This window comes from Telmatherina bonti (genome assembly GCF_933228915.1).
Source record: "Telmatherina bonti genome assembly, chromosome: 1".
NCBI classification, from domain to species: Eukaryota; Metazoa; Chordata; class Actinopteri; order Atheriniformes; family Telmatherinidae; genus Telmatherina; species Telmatherina bonti.
In genome coordinates, this window is record NC_136619.1 from 33,244,415 (window position 1) to 33,265,719 (window position 21,305).

Here is a 21,305-nt window from a genome sequence, read left to right on the forward strand (position 1 = left end):
GTCACGTGATGACGCAGGAGTCACATGACGTTGTCTGGGCACTGCAACAAATCGAAAATCTTTCTGCTCTCTACGCTGTCTTCATACCTTCACTGTCTACGATTACGTTTGGGATTTATTTATTTACCTAACATTTAAACTGGTAAGATAACAGTTAAATGTAAGGCGACAACTTGCAAATTGTAAAGCTGCTGGTAGATTTATCGCTAATGTGTCATACTGCAACTCGTGAAGCAGCTTAGTAAGCTAGCTGGACTCGTGTTTACCTGATACTGAATAACAACTTCCTATTGTGCTCACTCTGCTTGTTCAGCTAGTTGTTTCTATCAAATGGAAGTCTGAGATCCTACTGACTGCATGGTGCCTGCTTGTAGACAACTTGAGTGGCCTTACACAGACATTACACATGGAGGTAGAGGGGATGGAAGATGAAGGACCTTCGTCCCATAATGAGCTTCCACAGACTGAAGGTATGATTGTTCAATCTTTTACTTGCTATCCATTGCACAAGCCTGTTTTTGTCTATAGCCTACAGAGCGTGCAAAATAATTCAACGTTATCTTGAAATGTTAACTGAGCAGAAACTTAAATAACACCATCCAGCAAAATTAATCTTTTTTTATGTTAGAGTTATTCATGGCAAGGAGCATCAAACATGGTTAGTTGAAAAGATTTTCATCATAGTTTCTAGAATATATTGCTTTGTTTGCAGCTTTGGCTCATTCCTCTATGAGAAAGGTGAGGTGATAGAGATTTTCAAAGCTTTCTTAAGACTAATCCTTCAGACCTTGTGTTTCCATAAGCAGCTTCCCTGCATAAAAAATCACAAGCATTAAAAAAAAAAAGTTGTTGTGAAATTAAAATGTTCTCTTAAAAGCACATACCAAAAAAATCCAAGAACATAGCTTGTGTTCCTTTCGAGATATACGTGTGTGTGTGTGTGTGTGTGTGTGTGTGTGTGTGTGTGTGTGTGTGTGTGTGTGTGTGTGTGTGTGTGTACGTACACACACACACACACACTGCTAAAAAAAAAAAAAAAAATACTGTAAATATACCGTAAAACCTCTTTGTGGCCCAATTAAATAAGTTTATTAAAATACATGCTATTCTGATTGAAAACCAAGATGGATTCAGAGCAGATAGATCAACATCTCAGGCTCTAATTGAAGCACTAGAAGAATGAACAAATTCTGTAGACCAGTGGTTCCCAAACTGCGGGCAGGCCCCCCAGGTAGGGGCGGCAGGCCCTCCCTACCTGGGGGTGTTGCCTCATAGAAAATGATGATAAATCAACAAGACAGACTTCAAGTAATAAAAAAAACAAATAAATAAAAAAAGAGCAAACTATGATGGAGCATATCTGTCCCTGCTTGACCAGTAATAGTAATAATCAATACTGGGTAATAATGAGAATGCAGTCTTTTGCATGTGCCAAAATATTATTTAGTATAACAAAGTATGAAGCCAAACAAGTTACACCACCACTTGGGGACTTTTCATCCTGAACACAAAGAAAAGCCTGCAGATTACTTTATAAATAAACTATCCAACTATCATATATAGCAGAGTTGTTTTACTAAAGCAGCTTTGTCTCATAGAAAGCTCTACTTAGCTAAAGTAGTTTGCAGAGATTTCTGGTTGAAAATGTTTTACACTAAACCAGAAGAATGGAAAATAATACTGAAACAGTTTTAATTATAGTTACCTACAATACAGCCACTAAAACTAAAGACGCATTTCTTAGTACATTTCTTTGGTTCATGAGACAGGAGGGGGGGTCGATATTATTGCCGTTGATCAAAAGGCGGCCCAGCAGAAAAAGTTTGGAAACCTACTGGTATAGACAATAAAAAATATAGGAATTTTTGTTTACCTACAGAAGACATTGGGCACAATCGATCATATAATTTTACTAAAAAAATTAAAGCAATATACCATTAGGGGGGTGGCATATGACTGGATAGAAAGCTACATTGAAAATAGGAGCCAGTTTGTACAAATTGAAAACTGTCGGTCGACCTCCCAGTGCATTACATGTGGTGTCCCAACGGGGTCAGTGCTGGGGCCTAAATTGTTCATTTTAAATATAAATGGATTATGTTCAGTGTCAGATGTTTTAAAATGTGTTATTTTTGCTGATGACATAAACATTTTCTGTTCAGATGATGAATCAAATGATGTAATAGAAACTGCAACAGAAGAGATGGGAAAATTAAAATCCTGGTTTCATTCAAATAAAATATCTCTAAATGTAACTTAAACTAAATTTATGATAATTGGGAAACGTAAAAAGAACATAAGTATTGATTTAGAAATTGATAAAGTAAAATTAAAAGAGTTTCTGAAAATAGTTTCTAAGGAGTGGCCCTTGATGATAAACTTGAGTTGGAAATCTCACATTGATTACCTGTGTGGAAAAATAGCCAGAAATTTTGGTATTCTATCAAAATGTAGATATATCCTAAATTCCAAAACATCACTTACTTTGTACAATGCTCTAGTATTATCATATTTCAATTATTGTGTGGAAGTTTGGGGGACCACTTTTAGGACTACTTTGCAAAGATTAGTTATTCTACAAATAAGGGCCATAAGGGTTATCAATCATGCAGGATATATAGATCATACAAATAATTTATTTTTTAAAGTATGTTGCCTTAAACTCCGTGACTTAGTTCAGTTTAAAATAGCCCAATTTGTGTTCAAAGTAATAAGATGTCATATAACATACAAAAGATGTTCAAAGACAAAGTTGCTGTGTACAACCTGTGAGGTAAAGCTATGTTACAGAAGCCATATGCATGCGCTGCCCTAAAAAGCAGATATGTATCCATTTGTGGAATGGACTAAGTGATGATTTAAAATTATGTAATAATATTATCTAGTTTAAAGAAATATCTAAGATATACATATATATACAAATTGTTATCGGATAAATACAAATAAGAAAAATTGATGATTTGTCTGACAGCTACACCTATACCTATACCAACATTACATAAATTAAAGACTGTAAATAAGGAATAGTAACTAAATAAGCCTTGGGCTTCCTTCTGCTTGTTCTCAAACAATGTTTACTGTTACGCAAATGTGCATCCTTGTTCTTGTACTGTATATGTACTCTATATGTGTTTGAGATAAATAAATACATAAATAAATCTATGCTGAAAATAATTATTTCTTCAGTTTAAAGAAGATGTTATTAAGTAATGTTCCAACAGTGTTGTGTTACTCACAATACAACAAATACAGTACAGGGGCTCAGGGGAGAGGGCTCATTTTATTGTAGAAATGTTTCATGGTACTATTAAGCTATTTAATCTGAACTGTTTGACAGATCTTCACTCGACACAACAGCAGCCGGCAGGTCTGGAGAGCTCAGACCCTGTAGAGAATGTGCATGTGGATAAGAAAACAGTGGATAAACTTGCAGAGGGATTGCTCTCTCACTACCTTCCAGATCTACAGAACTCTAAACGAGCCCTCCAAGAGCTCACGTAAGTATGGGCACAGTTGGTCTTTGATGGGACCCTTGTAGACACTGCAATATTTTCCAAGGCTTTTTTTTAATCAGTTTCTATTAATTCAAACATTTTGAGCTCTTACTTTAATTCAGTTTATTAAGTTTAGTCAAGTCGAAGATTTTAATGGTCATTAATAAAGGTGATGGTAAAGAAATGATCATTCTCTGGTTGAAGCAGTTTTCTAACAGTACAGTGTTATTCATAAGCAGCCAGCTGTATTGTTCCATAAACATTCAGAGTAGAGAAAGCATCACTTGGGTAAACATATTAGAAGATGTAGAAGTAATCTATTAATGGGTATATCAGAGGAGCTTTAATGAAAGATATGTAAAATGTCTTTTGACGTCATAACTCACTCAGCAGTAAGTTATGGGACGCAAACAGAAGCACATTGACTTGCAGACGTTGTACAGGTTAGGTAAGGTTAGTGCTGATAGTGTGGATGCTGGGGCCTGCATTCCTATGGTCCATCTGGGCTCTGTGCTTGGTGGGCCTGGGGAACTCAGGCTCCTCCCTGACGCTTCACACATGGTTCACCGTTGCCGCATGATCACACACAACACATTTATACGTGCACACCCACAAAAGTGTTTCTTTTTCCATCTGCCTTTTACTAAATGTTGCTTATATTTATGTGCTGTTAGTTTCCCTGCAGGTATGTTTACATGTGTTCTTGCATACCATTAGTATTCTGTATTATATATTCTGTAGTACCACAGTACTGTTGCAGTTTATGTGCAGTTCTTTTTCCCTGCCAGGTTCAGCAATGCCATGTCAGGACAGATGATCACAATAAAAATAATAATAATAATATTCAGAATATCAAGGGCAGCCATATATATGACATGTCTAACTTGGTAGAGTAAATTTGTCTGGCTAAATATGGCACACAGACTGTCATTCTGTATGCTGCAATGCTGGACAGGACAGGGTTTTTAAATAAGGGTTATAGCAGCAGATAGTTTCTCAAACGTGTAAAATAGACATTTATGAAGTGTCTGTTTACTCATTTCTTTATTTTGTGTGTGGAAACATGGTGATACAGATTTATATTTCTTTTCTTTTTCACTACCAGACAAAACCAGCTGATACTGTTAGACACTCTGGATCAAGAAGTTACCAAGTTCAGAGAGTGTAACACCTTACTGGACCTCAATTCCTTGGTAATTTATGAACTGTTTTCAACCCTTTCATTCCCACCGGGTCGCAGGTGATCGAGTAGTACACCTCATCACCATCCAGTGGTAATGAAGAGGTCAAAACAAGAAAGAAAACTACACTTGTTTAAGCATTATTCCAGCCAGCAAGAACAATCACTTATCCAGTCTGTTGTCTTTAGTTTACAGAAGCCAAAGTTTACCACAGCAAGTTGGTGAACATAAGAAGAGATATGATCATGCTCCATGAAAAGACAACAAAACTAAAGGTATTGGTGATTCCTCACAGTTGTCAGCAACATACCTGAAGATAATTGCAAAATGAAGGATGGATGCAAATAAAATAATGGATTGTCGTCTCCTCTTAGAAACGAGCTTTGAAGTTGCAGCAGCAAAAGCAGAAGGAGGCACTCGAGAAGGAGCAGCAACGTGAGAAGGAGCTTGAGAGAGAAAGGCAGCTTATAGCCAAACCTGCTAAAAGAACATAGAACTGCCAACTCTATGTGCTGTATTAACAACCAAGCAAGTGGCTTTGCTTGCACCAGTCTATTTACTGCATATCTACGTCACATTGATGCTAGCCATTTTCCAAATTGCATATTTTTAAAGATATGTTGTTGTTACCTTCATCCCCCTATTTAACTAAACAGGTTAGGTAATGAAACATGCAACAGGAGCGCAGCTAAAATTTGTATTATTTTATTGTTACGGTATTAAAATGCTTAAAGATGCTTTAAAATGTAATTAATCACCTTAAATATTGCCTACAATAAATTGTTCCTGCAGGGTGTTGCAGTTAACTATACACATTGCAAAGACAACTTGCTTTAAATATTGCAAAGCAACACAATTTGTAAAATTAATATATTGCTGAGACTATTTTAATGGGAACCGTGGTAGAAAAGGAGATTTCAGGCATGATGTACCACATCAGCCACCGAAAACATTTAAAAGGAAATCATTTGATTTTCTGACTCCAGGTAAAGTCGACTTAGATACTTTATTATCTTTTGGAAAAACAGGATGACAGATGCCAATATTTCTGCCATACAATAAATGATTTCTTCTTGGTATTTTAAGAAATAATCTATTTTAAGCCCTCCTACTGACATATTTCCTTCTGCTGATTCCTTACACCTAATTTTTATCCTATTGTCTGCCTTTGAGCTGAAGTTGTTGCAAATGGCATTTAATACACATTCATTTAAAAAAACCCAGTTGTTAAAGGTGTCAATGACGAGCTTCTACTTTCACAGTTGAATCAAATTTTAGAGATTCAACAATTTGATTAATTTCAGACAGTAATGGCCGTCAGTTTAACTAAAACTAGTTTCCTTGAGGAGCAGGAGATTAACTGAAAAAGTTCCAGTCTTTACATTTATTTCTTCATGGAAATAAATCAGAAGAGTGGCTTCAAAGTGTTGTTTTCTCAGGATATCTTTAAAAGTCTGTCACACTCTGGAAAATGGCTTAGTTGATAAATGCTGAATCTGAATTTTAGTAAATGGGTCAAATCTTGCAAAACCTCTGGTTTGGTTGATTCAATCGGACGTTGCCAAGATTACCAAAAACCAAAGACTTGGACATCATCAAATGCTGGTATCATCAACCTCTGATGATGCACTATTTTGTGCAACCTGCTGAGAACAGAACAAATTATTCCTAGACATTTTTTTTTTTTTTTTTTACAGCCATAGGACAATGCTCTAAGAGAATCGTTTCGTCTGCTGTCTGTTGTCAAAGTGTATTTGTCGTTTCTGGGCTTGTGGTCGTGTTAGTGTTTAATGTTGTTTAAAATCAAATTTTTCTGCACTAATTGGGACTGACTTTATGTTTGGATAATGTATTATAATTAACTATAAAAGTGTACCAACCAAACTACAAACACAATCCGTAAGTCTCTTTAATAGACATTATAAGAGGCTTGTATGTACTAATATAAGTATGTACATACAAGTATGTATGTACTTTGGCCGAAACCCCACTGTTTGTACAATTAATAATAAAAGAAAGGTAACATCTGGTTTGTAGCAAGTTGACTTGGACTGAATCCTGTTTGAGTTGTAATGAGCATCTCAGTCCACTAGGTGTCAGCGGAAACTAACAGTTCATGAGAGCCAAATGTGCTCCAGTGAATTGGTTTCCGCAGGTTGTGCACCAGGACACCCACACCCATGTATTTTATCTTAGTATTATCTTTGAGGTCTTGATCCTCCACTGCTCAGCTGAACATTTTGAGGGTCAACAGATTCTTAGCAAGGCTCATACCCGGCTTTAGTTTTCATCAAGTCCTGTCTGATCATTTCGAAGCTGGTATAATAGAGATCATCTTGTTTACTGATTCTAGTTTGTTTCCAAATCGGCCTCAGCAGTCCCCACGCAAACCTTAATTGCCACTGAAATGGTAAACACTATACTCATGTTTTCAACAAACATTGCCTTTATTCACTCACATTTTATATACTATTGTCACCAGCCAATCGTACAAACAGAAGTTTGTTGACAGAAAAGTAGGTTGCATTCCTCTGGATCCCAACACCACCATGTGTCTGCCCCACTTACTTCCATTTCACATAAAACCCTAATTTTATACTCACTACTACAGCAGGAAAGTCAGTCAAAACCAACAACACTTCAGTCACCCCCGCCCAGTGCTTCTTAGACTGCACCACAGAGGGGTCTACAATGAGGCTGAGGGGAAATGTACTTCTTCACTGATGAAAAAGGCACAATGCAGTGGAAAAAAACATGTTCTCTGTTTACCAAATAACTTTCCTTTTTTTAAAAAAAATTCTTTTGGGTTTACTTCTTTAGCATACAGTGTCAGAAATGTATACTTTTTGCCAAGATGATTGTTGCTCTTTTGTTTTGCTTTAAGTGGGTCAGTGTGTGTGGAAGCCACAAAAGTTAAAGATATTATGCATTGAGACTGAGAAGGTTTCACTGGACTTTTCAAAATACACTTTTTTATTTAAATTTATTCACTTTTTTTATGAATTGAATTGTGCGCTTATAAGAGGTTGAATGGGCTCTTTCTTCCTTAACTTCTTAAATATGCATTTTATGATTTTCTGAAAAAAATCGTACATTTTGATTTGACAAACCACAGGACAGTTTTCCACGGTACATCTGACATGAGATGATGCTCTGAAATAACTGCATTATGTCTGGGGCTTAAATGTGTTTGTTTATTTATTTTGCTTTGTTGAGTTTTTACTTTCATTTTTGGACATGGTGATAAGTTTAAATAATGCTAATGAGAGGTGTTTCTAATCCCTTCCAGTGATTTCTACTTCAAAATCATGTATAAATATGATGCCGTGTAAAGATCACAAACATCCTGGACTCATCTTTTAATAGATTTTTCTCTATATTCTTGTAACATTTTGTATTATAGATGATAAAATCTTGTAATTCTATGTCATTGTACATTGATAAGCAATGCTCTTTGTTGGATTTGCCCACACATATCTTTACCTACACAATTAGTGAATGTACTTTCTCCCATTCATGTCACTGCATTCTTCATTTTTTAATTTAAACATGAAATTATTTTCCTGGTGTTTTATAACCACCACATTTAGCATTTCTTAACACAAATGACCTTTTTCCCTTTTCCAGTTAAAACATATGAACAGATAAAAGCAGGTTTGTATCTTACAATATAAACCTGATGTATTATGCTACTTGGCTAATGCTGTTATTGAATGGGGCTCTGTTCTTCCTGAACATGGGGGCGTTTAAGTCATCAGAGGTAGAGACGTAGCGGTTTCCGAGGCTGGGTTCTTGTTGTCTGTGAGTATTTGGTTTTAAGTTGTCTCTGCTTTTAGAATCCCCCCTTCACCAAAGCCACAAGTGAGTCACACATGGAGCAGCAGATGATGCTGTAGCAGCCGGCCCTCCTGTCTCAGTAAACAGTGATTCAAATGGATGAGGAGTGGGAGGCTGCGGTCTTTTCCAGACTGGCAGCTCCATGCCTCTCCCAGACCCACCAAAACAGGATATGGTCCTTGGGCCCACACTTAGCATGCATGCATGATATTATTATTTCCCTCAGGTTTTACCGTTTGGCTGGTGCGCACTGAGTACCATGTGAAAACTTGGACCAGCAGTCCTGAAAACATCTCTGTGGTGTTTTTGTCTAAAGCGACAGTGAATGAGGTTACTTTCCCTTCTCAACCAGGTCTTATATAACTCTCCGTGTGCAGGTTTGGTTAAGTGGGCATGGAGAACATTAGTAATTAGGTTTCTGTGACTCAACAGTTGGTAAAATCTCTATTTAAACATATAACAGTTCACCATGTAACTACCACAGCTTTCCAAAGCAGTAATTCTGCATTTCAAGCTGCATTTTTTTATTCAGCCTCATACACAGATTGGAAGAAGCAATGCTTTTTATTTACTTGGGGTTTTACTTAATTGCTTATATAATTGTAGGACAAAATTCACCAGAGTGAGCTACTATAATTTTTAGTCCAAAACATTTTTGTGAGAAATTATTCTTGGGAGTTCCCTGGCAGATTTTTTATTCAAAATAATGTATGATGCAAGAACGAGAAAAGCACTAAAAGGAAGATGTCATGGTCATAAAAGTAGATTTTCATATAAGGATCTCCCATTAGGATGGTCACGAGATAAAGATCCAGACGTCTTTATTTTGTTTTGGTTGATTTGTTTTCCCTTTAATACTAAAATTAGCTATTAAAAATTAAACCTGTTTAATAAAGCACCACTCTCCTGTACTACATGTTAGTGGTGCAAACTCCCAAACAATCTCAAAGTTAATCAGCATTGACCAAATGAGCAGCATAAAACTGCAGGTAATTATTTAGTAATGAAATACAGCATGCTTTAAAAGAACGCTATTTTGCTTATTTAAGTCCAATAAAAGTTTAGTCACTGTTAATTATGGCCCTTTCTGAAACTACTGCCTATCTTGTAGGGTTCTGCTCAAATAATGCTTACCCATAATGAAATAAGTAAATCTCTGCAACTACACAGTCTACCTTAATACTTTTGGAGCCATAGTAAATGGTACACTTGTGAGATTTGTTAACATGTGTAAATATCAGTATATATGTTAGTGGTGAAGTAAAAATTAAGATAGTACATAGCACAAATGTAAAAAGTTTTAGGCTAAAAAAAAAACCCACTTTTGGAATGAAAATGCATATTCCTGTGGAATAATACAGTTGCAGCACTAAACTTCTATTTAATCAGTATAAAATGTAAGCATTATCTCTGTAAAGGACAAATATGATAAAGTGAAGTAAAACAAAAATACAGTTCAGATGAGGTCTCCAAAATGGCCACTTTGGCACAGTTTGGCACCATATGTTCTCAAAGTCCCACACCTGATGGACATCAGGTTTTAAAGGATTAAGCACACAGTTGAAATACTTCTTCCAGGACCTTCTGTCTGCAGCAACAGCGTTGCAGTCTGTACAGTTTGTATTCAGTGTCATGTAAGGGTTACTCTGCATGTTGTTGTGTCTGCACTGTGGTATAAGCTCCCCAAGCTCGATCCACTTAGTATAAACACAGACAGAGTGGGTGAACCACAATATTATGTTTTCAGCTCTGCCCCACACAGGTGAAGCCTTAGTCCTGCTCAGCTCACCACCACGCCAGCTTGCGAAGGGTGTTGCTTTCAAAACAAGTCCATCGCAGCAATTTAATTGTCACTAAAGGCTTTATGGAGAGAATGGCTCCTCTGAGACTGCAGTAAAGGGGTAAATATAGAAACATCTTGGAGGCTTTGAATGAGCATTTGAAGAGCAGAGGAGTTGTGGTGAAAGGAAAGAATGAATTGAGTAAATGAAGCCTTTTACTTGTTGTTTTCTTTGGTTAGAAATGTGTTAAGGAGTGCACAGTGATTCTGGTAGTATGACAAAGATATTGTTTTCTGACAGGCAGCCACCTCCACTGCCAGAATGGTTAGTGGTTTCACGTCTGTGTCCTGTCTGACCTGTGTGAGGTGGAGATGTCATAATCTAAACTGTAACTGTATAGAGTTAGAGGTCTCAGAGGAGGATTTATTGGGTTGTTTTTATGTTCTATTTGAGTCAGCCACAGCAGACCGTTACTTCCTCTGCTTTCCGGACACACAGGGAAGAGGTGTGTGAGGGGACAGGGGGATGAGACGGGTGCAGCACAGATGCTCATATATGCGGACAGACAGAGAACCAGGCATACTCAAACAAGATCCAGTAAGAACCAGTACTGCAACCCTTATAACCCTTAGCTTGGTGGTTGGTGCGGTTTTGAAAGCTGCAGTTTATTGCAGTCCACAGACAGTACGGGTGTCAGAGGTCTACACTATCAATACAAAGCTTCTTGATTAAGATTTGCATCTTATGAGTATGAGTTCACAGTCATTTAGGTTTATGCTGGATTTGGTGCATTTTATGATTTTAAAAAAAGGAAGAAAAACAAAGCTACCATACATTTAGCCTGTCATCAACATTTTCAGTTGTCCCACACACCCTATCGCCTTGTTGTTGAATGTCACAAAAGACACTCAAAGGTAAATAATGCAGAAGTGATGGCTAGTCATACTTCAGTACAGATCAGAAACACCTCTTATCCCCCCCCCCCCCCCCCCCCCCCCAGCAGGATCCAGTCTTATGTAACTACTTATCTCCCACACTAAAGTCTAGACTGCCAATCAAGCATTTTACTTTAAGTAGCAGCCATTTTAAAACTACTTAGCTGCCCCTTGAGGAAAATAACACCACCTCAAATTTATTTTGGCATTTTAGTTAAGGATATTTTAAGTTGCTGTTTAAAAGCTGAACAACATGTGGACACAAAAACCAGCTACAAAGCAGAAATTTCCCAAAGAGAACAGACAGACACTGGTATCTTCTCAAAACTTAACACAAAGTTAAACTTCCTCCCTTCTGTACAATTCCAAACAGATGGTATGAGCTGTGTTGGTGTTTGTCTTGTGCAGAACTAAAGTCGGATGTGGGAAATTCCCAAGAAGGATGAGATTGTAATAAGATCTGCCACACTTCCTCTCCCACCGTATATAATAGAAGGTACTGGCCTGAGATATTTAAAGTCAACACCTATAATAATGTATTTGTTTAAGTTAAAACTAATTTAGGTTTGAAAATTATATATGTATATAGATATATAGATAGATATATATATGGGTCATGAATATTTAAGACTTTAAGAGACAGTATGGTTTAGTTTAAAGAGATAGTGAATGAATATATATTAGGATGATTTCAACTGAACAATCTCTAGCTACACTAGACAAATCAGACGTTTAAACAGAGTGAAAAGTATGTAGAAAGTGTTTTATAAAGTAGAAATGAGCAACTCAAATAGTGGAGTAAATCCTCAAACGTGTGAGATTGGACATCTGAAAACAACATAAACTATAACAAAATGTAGTAGATGTGTGCATTAAGATATGCAACAGTCAGATGATCTGAGACAAATGTTTACTGATACTTTACTGTTAGAGACTCTACAATGTCAACTGTCATGCAGTCTGCTGGGAACGTAAGAGCTGCTTTGTGCGCTGTGGCTAATACAACACATGCACCCCATGTGTGCATGAAGTGTAGTCTTAACGTTTGAATATTACATAATGGCACATCAAATGGAGAATGTTTCTATAAATATATGATTTTTTTTAACATGCAGGGTGGTTGAACAGTTGGGTAAATCACACGTGCTATTTCAAGCAAAAATACATACACAACATAATTTCTCATCAAAACTATAATACGGATATTGCAGTCAGGAAAAGTTCTCTAAAAAAGTAGGCCACAAAATGTTTTCTTTTTTCCTACAGCATACTGTATGTAGACCCCTGACCTACTTCCATACATGCCTGGCTGTATTACATAATAAGTTCTTTGGTGAGCACAGTGAGGGAAGAACCGAGTGAAACAGTTTTCACTCCCTCAGTGGGGCCAGACACACCCATCACCCAGATAGTTCCAGACTTCTGTGGAAGTTGTTTATATTTCTGCTCAGATAGTCACGCATGTAAACAAACAGTAATGCAAATTATAACAGCCCATGCTGGTAAAGGCTCTCATTTTGTTGTAAATTAACTTTTTTTCCTGCAGTTTTTTCTAACAATAACAGAAAAATATTTTCATTTTACACAAGTGGCACATGGCATCATTTTATTTCCCCCAAATTCATTTCAATTCAGTTTTTGTTTATATAATTCTTAACAACGTATGGAATCTAAAGTCACTTAAAACAGAGAATAAACAAAACTGGTGTAAATCCTAAAAATTCTATTATAACCCCGTTCAATGCAAATGAAACCAAATTGGTATAGATGTATTCATATATCAATTTCTTAAATTAACCAGCAGATTGTATCAAATCTGTAGTATAAGTCAGTTTCTCATCCTGAGCATGCACATGCCAGCAACAACAAAGACAAAAAAATTCCTTATTTTTTTAAGGAAGGAAACTTTCATCTTCATCTTTATGCTGCTGAATATGAAGCTGAATCTTTCAGCAGACCTAGAATCAGGTATGCCTGCTGTATGAAAGACAGGGGAGATGCAACACAGTTAATGACAGGAGAGGCTTGCATATAGTGTGAAAGCTGTGGTGATCAAAAGTACATCATGGAAGCTCCCTCAGCAGTCTAGGCTTATAACCCCACAACTAGAGGAATGGTTCACAGCCATCTAAACATCACTTAAAGCTTTATTATAAATGAAAGAAGTTTTAAGTTGAATCTTGAAGGTAGAGGTTTCCACTTCTCAGACTGGAAGTTGGTTCTAGCCACTAACATACCTGCTGGGAAAATGCTGATAGAAATATGTTTTGTAAGGTCTGTAAGATATAATGAAACTTAAATATTAAGAGCATTATATTCAAAGATAAGAATCTGAAATTGGATCTTGGTGTATTAGTAGCAAATGAAGAGATAATTTTAAACACTGACAGGACATATTGTTACCATTACTAAAGCTTAACTGAAAGATCTGTAATATTAGTACACATTAAAATCTAAAGTGTTTTTATAAAAGTACCAAATACCTTTCAGTCAGCATTTCAATTTTTTTTTTTTTTAGCTACATGACAAATGTTACAGTATACCTGTGACATAGCAGCCCCTCAGACCCAGATAATTAGGAATGATAAGCTCTAAGTTTTATGCATAATTTTACAATTAACAGCTAACCCACAACCAAAACTTAAATTCACAAGTTACATATGTTAAATAGCAGGAATATGATCACTTGAGCTGAATTAAACTGTATAGTCCAGATCCAACTACACTATACTGTGTGCACTCAGTGGTCACGTCTCCCTAAAAATAGATATGTTCATGTTTATAACGTATGTATGCATGTTTATAATGTATGTAATAGCCAGGGCCATGTGCAGTATCCAAGGAAGTTGTGCAAGTCCAACTTCATTTGCTCAAAATACTTTCATTGAAGCAGTTCAAACTGTCTGAAATTAGATAACCACACCCAAAACCTGTGATCATGAGGACAAACCGTGCGATTCTGCTTATCGCTCACACCAACTGTGGCTTGAGAGCAAGATAATGAAGACCATCTGCTCACAGTAACCCTTCTATATTCAACCCTTCTATAACCCTCGAAATTCAAGTTACATATGAAACACTTGCTTTGTGTAACAGCTCTGGAAAGTTTTGTATAGTAATCACAAGAGCAAAAAGCAGTTTGCAGGAGGATCATTTATTGATGTATGCAACTGAGTGCAACAATCCTCTGAACATTTCCATCAACTCTCTTTGAAGTGTAGGCTGTAACAAAGCAATAAATATGGGAGATATAAAAATCATACCAGCATATCATGCTGTCAAACATTTACAAAAAAACTAAAAAAAAAACAAAAAAAAAAACATAGCAGTCAACTATGAGCTGCCAGGTAGAAACTTAAGGCAAGATGGTCTTCTGCTTGCAGATTTGAGTATATGCTTCCTTAAGCCGATCAGCTGACCTGTAACACAGAAAAATAAAACACAATGAGTAACTCAGATGTGGATTTAAAATAAATAAAGTTATAAAAGGGTAATAAATACAGTCAGATTATTTTAATACCTTTGTTAGAGAGATTTTTGGATGTTGTTGAGAATGTCACCATAGACAAAGTTGAAGAGTTGCTCCTTTGACCATGTTCCATCGAGCTGCACTGTAATCACAGACATTTAAGGAGTTGTATGCTTTGCATGTAAGACAGATGTTAGAATATAAAAGTGTAACAGAATGCCCACTTACGAACATCAACATCTGATGCCTCCATGATGTTCTTATGTTTCAAATACATGGGCCAGACGTGGCCGTCAAACAGGCCAGGTGGATCAGGCACCGTGTAGTTCCTAGAGCTGCACAGACAAAACAAAAAATCCCCCCATCCCGCTATTTCAATAAAGCAGACTAGACAGCAAACACAACTTAAGGCCAGTGTCTGAGCACTTACCACCTCCTCTTTTTGCATTCTTCGTAGGGGATGGAAATGAAGTAGCGTTGGTTCAGCACGTCGATCAATGGTCTGTAATGGCAGGAGTAAATTAGTGTCCCGTTTCCCCAAATTGAAAGAAGCAAAAAAATCCAAGAGAAATATAGTTTTGATCTTACTCATAGGTGTAAAGCAGGAAGCCCTCCACAATGAGGATGTGAGTTTCCTCCTCCTCATGGTCAGACTTTGGGACAATCTCAGTATCCAGGGTGTTATTAACGCCATGAGACTTCTCAAACTTCACTGGGTTCTCCAGCCATGCATAGATTGTGCTCATCATGGCTTCCATGTCCAGAGCAGTAATGACTACATATAAAAGCAGGTGGAAAGGAGGGAGGGGGAAAAAAAAAAAAGGGGGGGGGGGGGGGGAGACATTCAGAAAATTGGAAAAAGCAAGTTAAGATATACACATAGATTTCAGTTTATTATTGCATGCATTTTACAAATGAGAGTCTTTGAGCTGAAGCAAACACACACACACTTTCAGAAAAACCCAGGCTTACCATCATACTGCTTAAAGCCATCTTCACCAACTTCAATCTGATCTTGGGGCTGAAACATACATTGATAAGATGTACCAAGGTACATTCCACTAGAGCTACACTGCTATTTGGAAGGCTCTGATAGTGTTGTTACGCTACATAATTAACAACAGTAGCCAAGTGTTAACACACCATCGACTAGTGTTACTCAAAACTATCTCTCCGGTTAATTGAATCTAAAATGTAGAAAGATGTATATGTGTGTGCTGCTCACCTTGAAGAAGTCATCCTGATGTACCACACAGCAGTTGGGAAGGGTCTTGATCAGTCTGTTGGTGAGGGTGGTTTTCCCTCCATTGGTCACTCTGCGCAGAACAAAGCAATAAAACTGCAGTGAATGGTGGATGATGCAATCCACCGAAACGTGGTAATAGCAGACTAAAAACTATAGTCTCATCTCTTATTTTGAGTATATGTCCATTATGCTTAAACTTCATTTGTCCTCTTTTGTTACCGATATTTGATCATGTTGTCCTTAATACTAAACAATTTGAAAAGATATAAGCAAAACAAGTACTGGTTTAATACACTTTTCATTAAAAGGTTCATTATATATAATATATATATATATATATATATATATATATATATATATATATATATATATATATATATATCTATCTCTCAAGGGTGGGTCAACTGGTGGGTTTGCTTGCATATGCATATTATTTTCTTGCTAATAGCTTTGCTTTAATAAATCAACTTTGACTTTTTAAATACAACCTGCAAGCTACTGCGTTGCCAACATCATATCTGGTAAAAGAAAATACTTCCAGCATCTATTAGAAAAAAAGGAAGGGATAATTTAGCGGATGTCGTGACCGCTGCACCCACGTGTACCGGCCTTTGAGGGCCTGAAGTGGCTCAGAAAGCATGCTTAGCTTAGCTTAGCGAAGGAAGGAACTCACCCGCCGATGCCGATGATGTACTTCATGGTTTCAGATGGTCAAAGCTTGTAGAGTCGCCGAGAGTTCAAAACGTCAATAAATCAGGAACACGATGATCAGACGGGAAGAAAGCTTAAAAAGAGAAGGTTGCAGCAGGAAACGTCAACTACTCGATTCCTCCATGGTACTTGGTTTTAGTTGAGTAAGGTAAGAGCAGAGACAGGCTGTCGCTCGGAAAGCGGTCTTCCACCGAGAGAGATCCTCGTTGCGCTGTAGCTTCTACGCATACTACAGGGAGCGCTGTGATTGGCTATTTAAACACTTCAGCCACTTTGAACGCTGGTTACAACCAATCACAATGAAGTGTTACCGCAGCGCCCCTCCCCCCTTCTGCCCCACCAAACCATGATATATAGTTAGGCCCGAGCACCTTGGCGGTGCGAAGGCCTATTGTATTTGCAGTGTTTATTATTTTTATTCGGACACTTCGCGTGCTTTTTTGGAGGCCTGAACGTGCTCGAAAACTCACCAAATTTTGCGTACCCCCCCAAGGGAATACGAAAAATTTGATATTTTGAGGTGCTCCAGAATGTTTGGGCGAAACTGAACGAGAGCGCCACCTATTTTAGGTGCCCCGCCACTGCATGTCGTTAATCTTTATGAAAATTCATACACATGATCTACATGACAGGACAAACAAAAAATCCTCTTAATGTCATGGTGAAATGTCGACAGGAAGGCGGCCATTTTAGGTCAAAGTCAATATTTTGGCGTTTTAGCACCTCGCATTTTAACGAACTCGTCCTAGGGCTTTTATCCCACTGAGCCACAAATTGCTCAGGATGTTCAGGAGGCATGTGTGATTCAATGTTGTGTTATTTCTTCTAATAGGAGACTTAGTTTACGAGGGGCGGGGCCTCAAAGTTTGATGTCTCGCCATGAAAAATTAAACGGATATAACTCCCACATAAAGCAACATTTCTGCACCAAATTTGCTAGATATGATGGCAGTCCCCTCCTACAGAGTTCTATATGTCAATATTTTGATTATGAAATAGCCACGCCCCCTGGAGGTCAAAAGTGTTGTTTTTTGCTCACACACCCATAACTCTGGCTTGGTGGACACCACATGGCCCAAATTCACTCAGGCATCACAAAACATGTTGGTGAAGACATCTGATAAAGGACGTTGCTCTACGCTGCACGGCGTGCCCGTGACGCCATGGCGAAGTTCCATGCGGCGGCGTGACATCATAAATCACTATAAAATTCTCAATTTTGATCTGATCATCCTAAAACTTATAGGGATTAATAAGGGATCAGTCCTGAACAGATTAATGTGACCATTGCTGGTGTAGACCTAAGCCCCGCCCACTTACAACAGGAAGTGGTTTTTTTCCACGTTTGAGGGTCATGCTTCTAAGCAAATGGTCCAAAACACTTGAGCCTCCTCCAAAACATGTCAAACCCATTCATGATGCCACAATAAAAAACCTCAAGTCGCTACGCTAAACGGGACATGGCGAATGGCGGTCCAACGCCATGAAACAGGAAGTACCTGTGACCAAGCCATGGAACCTTGGACCGCCATCAAACTTGCCATGACTGATGACAGTAAGGCCCTGAACTAAGCCCCATTGAAACATTATGGAATAAATGGAGCATGTCTCCATAGCGCCCCCTACAATATTTCAATCAATCAGCCCCGCCCACTACATTGATCGACATGGATAAAATTCAGCACAGTTGGAGAACCTGCCAGTACCTTCAAAAAAGTCTCTTGGACATATGGGCTAAATTCAACAGGAAGTCGGCCATTTTGAAAAAGGTGCCATTTTTGGGGTCATTTCTTTGCCATGCATTTTAAACAACTCCTCCTAGGGATATTGTCCAACTGACACCCAACTTGCACAGGATGCTCAGGAGGCATGTGTGATGTAAAGTTGTGTTATTTCTTCTAATAGAAGATTTAGTTTAGGAGAGGCGGGCCCTCAAAGTTTTATGTCTCATTAACAATGACTTATTGCTAAAACTCCCACATAAAACAACATATCAGCACAGGAATCGACACATTTGATGCCAGTCCCATGATGAACAAAATCTGCAATGCAATAATGGGACTATGAATTAGCCCCACCCCTTGGCAACAAGAAGTGTCTGATATCATGAACCAGGAAGTACCTGTAACAAAGCCATGAAACCTGTGATCTTCACCATACTTGCCATGAGTCATGAAAGTTATGCCCTTAATAGAGTAAAATTAAAATATAGTGGAGAAGATAGTAAATGGCTCCATAGCGCCCCCTACAATATTCTAATTAATCAGCCCCGCCCACTACATTGACTGACATGGATATGATTCGGGAAACTTGTAGACCCTCCCAGTACCTTCAAAAAAGTCTCTTGGACATATGGGCTAAATCCAACAGGAAGTCGGCCATTTTGAAAAGGGTGCCATTTTTGGGGTCATTTCTGTCATTTTCTTTGCCATGCATTTTGAGGAACTTGTCCTAAGAATTTTGTCCAACTTTAACCCAAATGAGTCAGGATGCTCAAGAGGCATGTGTGATTAAAAGTTGTGCTATTTCTTTTAATAGGGGATATCGTTTAGGAGAGGCGGGGCAGCAAAGCAGATGTGATGCAATGAAAAGGAAAACTGACATAACTCCCACAAAAAACAACCAACCTGCACCAAATTTGCTACAGATGATGCCAGTCATATCCTTCACATTTCTGTATGTCAATAATTAGATTATAAATTAGCCCCGCCCCTTGGTGACAGGAAGTGACCGTTCATAAGGTCTAAATGGCCTGAAGTGCAGTCTGGCTGCACTTTAGGTTGAGAGAGGCATGGGAAGGATGTTGCCAGGGGAGGCGGTGGCATTATGCCGAGTGGCGCCATGGTGCGAGGGCCTATATCACCGCTTGCGGTTTTAATTTGTTTTGTTTTTTTAATCAAGAAAAAGAAAATGAATAAATAAAAATAAGGAGCTTTATCTTAGACAGAAACTAAAGCTAAAAAACGTTTAAGGCAAGGCAAGTTTATTTGTATAGCACTTTTCATGTACAAGACAATTAAAGTGCTTTGCATGACACATTAAAAGTATTACAGATGGTGTATAAAAATTATAAAAGACAACACAGATGGCAAAATCACAATAAAATCTGAAATTATATTAAAATAATTGAAAGCAAAATTATTTAAAGGTTGCTGTGCCAATTTCACGCATAGACACATGAGAAAAGAAATGTTTTTAACCTGGATTTTGAAGCGTCTACATCTGTGAGAGTTTAATCTCCACTGGAGGTTTGTTCCAAAACTTAAAACAAACCAAATCAAACAATAAAGTATATAAATAACACTTGCACTGTGGCTGTTTTCTTCACAAATTGTGTTCTGTTTTCCAGAATATTTTTCCTGTTTTGAGATCATAAAAGATTTGTGACAACAGTAGTCTAATAGCACACACATGTGCATGATATACTCTAACAAAATGCAATTATATGTGTCACATGAAGTAACCAGAGATGAAAGGAAAAGGCTGGGTCAAATGTGTCAGTTATCCTCTACAGGACACTATAACAACAGGCTACTGTCAGTAAAAAGTCATATGAACCCTTTTCACTCTTTCATGCTTTCCCAACTGACCACCATGCTAAAATGCACTTAATCACCTGCATTGAATGTGGCTGAGAAATTCTTGGTAGTAAAGATTCTAAATAGTTAACCTAATTATGGTTTTCACGCGAATACTATGTAAAATACAGACAGCCCCCTTGTAAATTCATATTTTTGTTTATTGGTTCTGAATGAATAAAGTGATTTTAAATTAAAAGTCACAGAAATAATGCACCAGTTCAAGTTGGTGTTTTACTATCCCATATCTATACAAGCATTCAGTTTCCTAGAAATCCACATGTATAACATTGGGTGTCTAACAAAGCTCTTGCTTTTAAAATACTTTAAGAATAACTATGGTGCTAATAGCTATGTATCAAGTGTAATTCATGGAAACAACATTTCCTAAAGTGTTATCAGTGCAATCTAGTAAAATATATATTTGGGGGGAAAAAACACAGTGTGGAGTGAATACATTTGCAATTTTTTTTATTACAGTTTATAAAAATTGAAATCACAATTTAACTTGCTTGCGTTAACAACACTCAGTGTCCAACAAACAATGCTTTAGCATGAATTAAAGATTGTTTTTTAAATGGCACAATGTAGCGGTGTTCTTTAACAAGAATTTTACATATACTGGTAGAATGCAACAATTGTCCATGTTTGCAAGTCATTGCTTACATTAACTATATCTAATCTGTGAAAACCGGATCTCTTACAGGGGCCACAGCAGATTAACGCTAAGGCACCTTTAAAATGTTTTCCCCACATATTGATTTTCTGTTTGACTGGTTTCACTCAGTACAGATAACAGCTGTTCTCTTTAAACCGTATTGACACCGTCATCGTGTGCATAAGGATGTTATTCGAAGTACTACCATGATTTTTGTGAATCAGAAATAAAAGAGCAGATTATAACATCTCTACGCACACTTGCATTTCTGTGGTGCTTCTTTAATCAGCCTGCAGCTGAACTCTTTCCATTTTAAGAAACTTCCCAACAAACTCCATGACGGTCTCCTGAGGTTACACCAAAATATTGTTGGGGTTTACACTCTCGACAACCTCAAGTATGAAGAGGAAGTTGC

The 21,305-nt window shown here is 37.6% G+C and overlaps 2 protein-coding genes across 4 annotated transcripts; one reads left to right on the forward strand and one right to left on the reverse strand.

Annotated features, from left to right (window-relative positions):
- Window positions 1-40: 40 nt before the first annotated feature.
- On the forward strand, window positions 41-6,660 carry bloc1s6 (biogenesis of lysosomal organelles complex-1, subunit 6, pallidin). Of its 3 annotated transcripts, none has more exons than XM_079252574.1 (6): window positions 41-142; window positions 314-470; window positions 3,338-3,497; window positions 4,600-4,687; window positions 4,864-4,950; window positions 5,050-6,660. In XM_079252574.1, the coding sequence occupies exons 2-6, from the start codon at window positions 407-409 to the stop codon at window positions 5,167-5,169; spliced, it is 519 nt and encodes a 172-aa protein (XP_079108700.1). In that variant the 5' UTR covers window positions 41-142; window positions 314-406; the 3' UTR covers window positions 5,170-6,660. The 3 variants fall into 3 exon arrangements, with proteins under 3 accessions (XP_079108700.1, XP_079108701.1, XP_079108702.1); XM_079252575.1 differs by having other exon boundaries at window positions 46-142; window positions 375-470; XM_079252576.1 differs by lacking the exons at window positions 41-142; window positions 314-470 and adding an exon at window positions 635-658.
- A 7,703-nt stretch (window positions 6,661-14,363) lies between these two features.
- mibp2 (muscle-specific beta 1 integrin binding protein 2) lies at window positions 14,364-16,868 on the reverse strand. The gene is made up of 8 exons (XM_079241000.1): window positions 16,617-16,868; window positions 15,923-16,013; window positions 15,670-15,718; window positions 15,286-15,472; window positions 15,128-15,199; window positions 14,926-15,032; window positions 14,749-14,839; window positions 14,364-14,647 (listed from the first exon to the last, which is right to left on the reverse strand). Exons 1-7 carry the CDS (start codon window positions 16,640-16,642, stop codon window positions 14,754-14,756), a joined length of 618 nt encoding a protein of 205 aa, XP_079097126.1. The 5' UTR covers window positions 16,643-16,868; the 3' UTR covers window positions 14,364-14,647; window positions 14,749-14,753.
- Window positions 16,869-21,305: the final 4,437 nt, after the last annotated feature.

Bases quoted from the DNA above. Each gene is read 5' to 3' on its own strand.
- mibp2 (XM_079241000.1), bottom strand. From the start codon at position 16,642: ATGAAGTACATCATCGGCATCGGCGG. The intron at 16,014-16,616 runs GTGAGTTCCTTC...TGTTCTGCGCAG, and splicing joins TACATCATCGGCATCGGCGG to AGTGACCAATGGAGGGAAAA. The intron at 15,033-15,127 runs GTAAGTGCTCAG...TTGTCTGTGCAG, and splicing joins GAATGCAAAAAGAGGAGGTG to CTCTAGGAACTACACGGTGC.
- bloc1s6 (XM_079252574.1), top strand. From the start codon at position 407: ATGGAGGTAGAGGGGATGGAAGATGAAGGACCTTCGTCCCATAATGAG. The intron at 3,498-4,599 runs GTAAGTATGGGC...TTTCACTACCAG, and splicing joins CGAGCCCTCCAAGAGCTCAC to ACAAAACCAGCTGATACTGT. The intron at 4,951-5,049 runs GTATTGGTGATT...GTCTCCTCTTAG, and splicing joins AAAAGACAACAAAACTAAAG to AAACGAGCTTTGAAGTTGCA.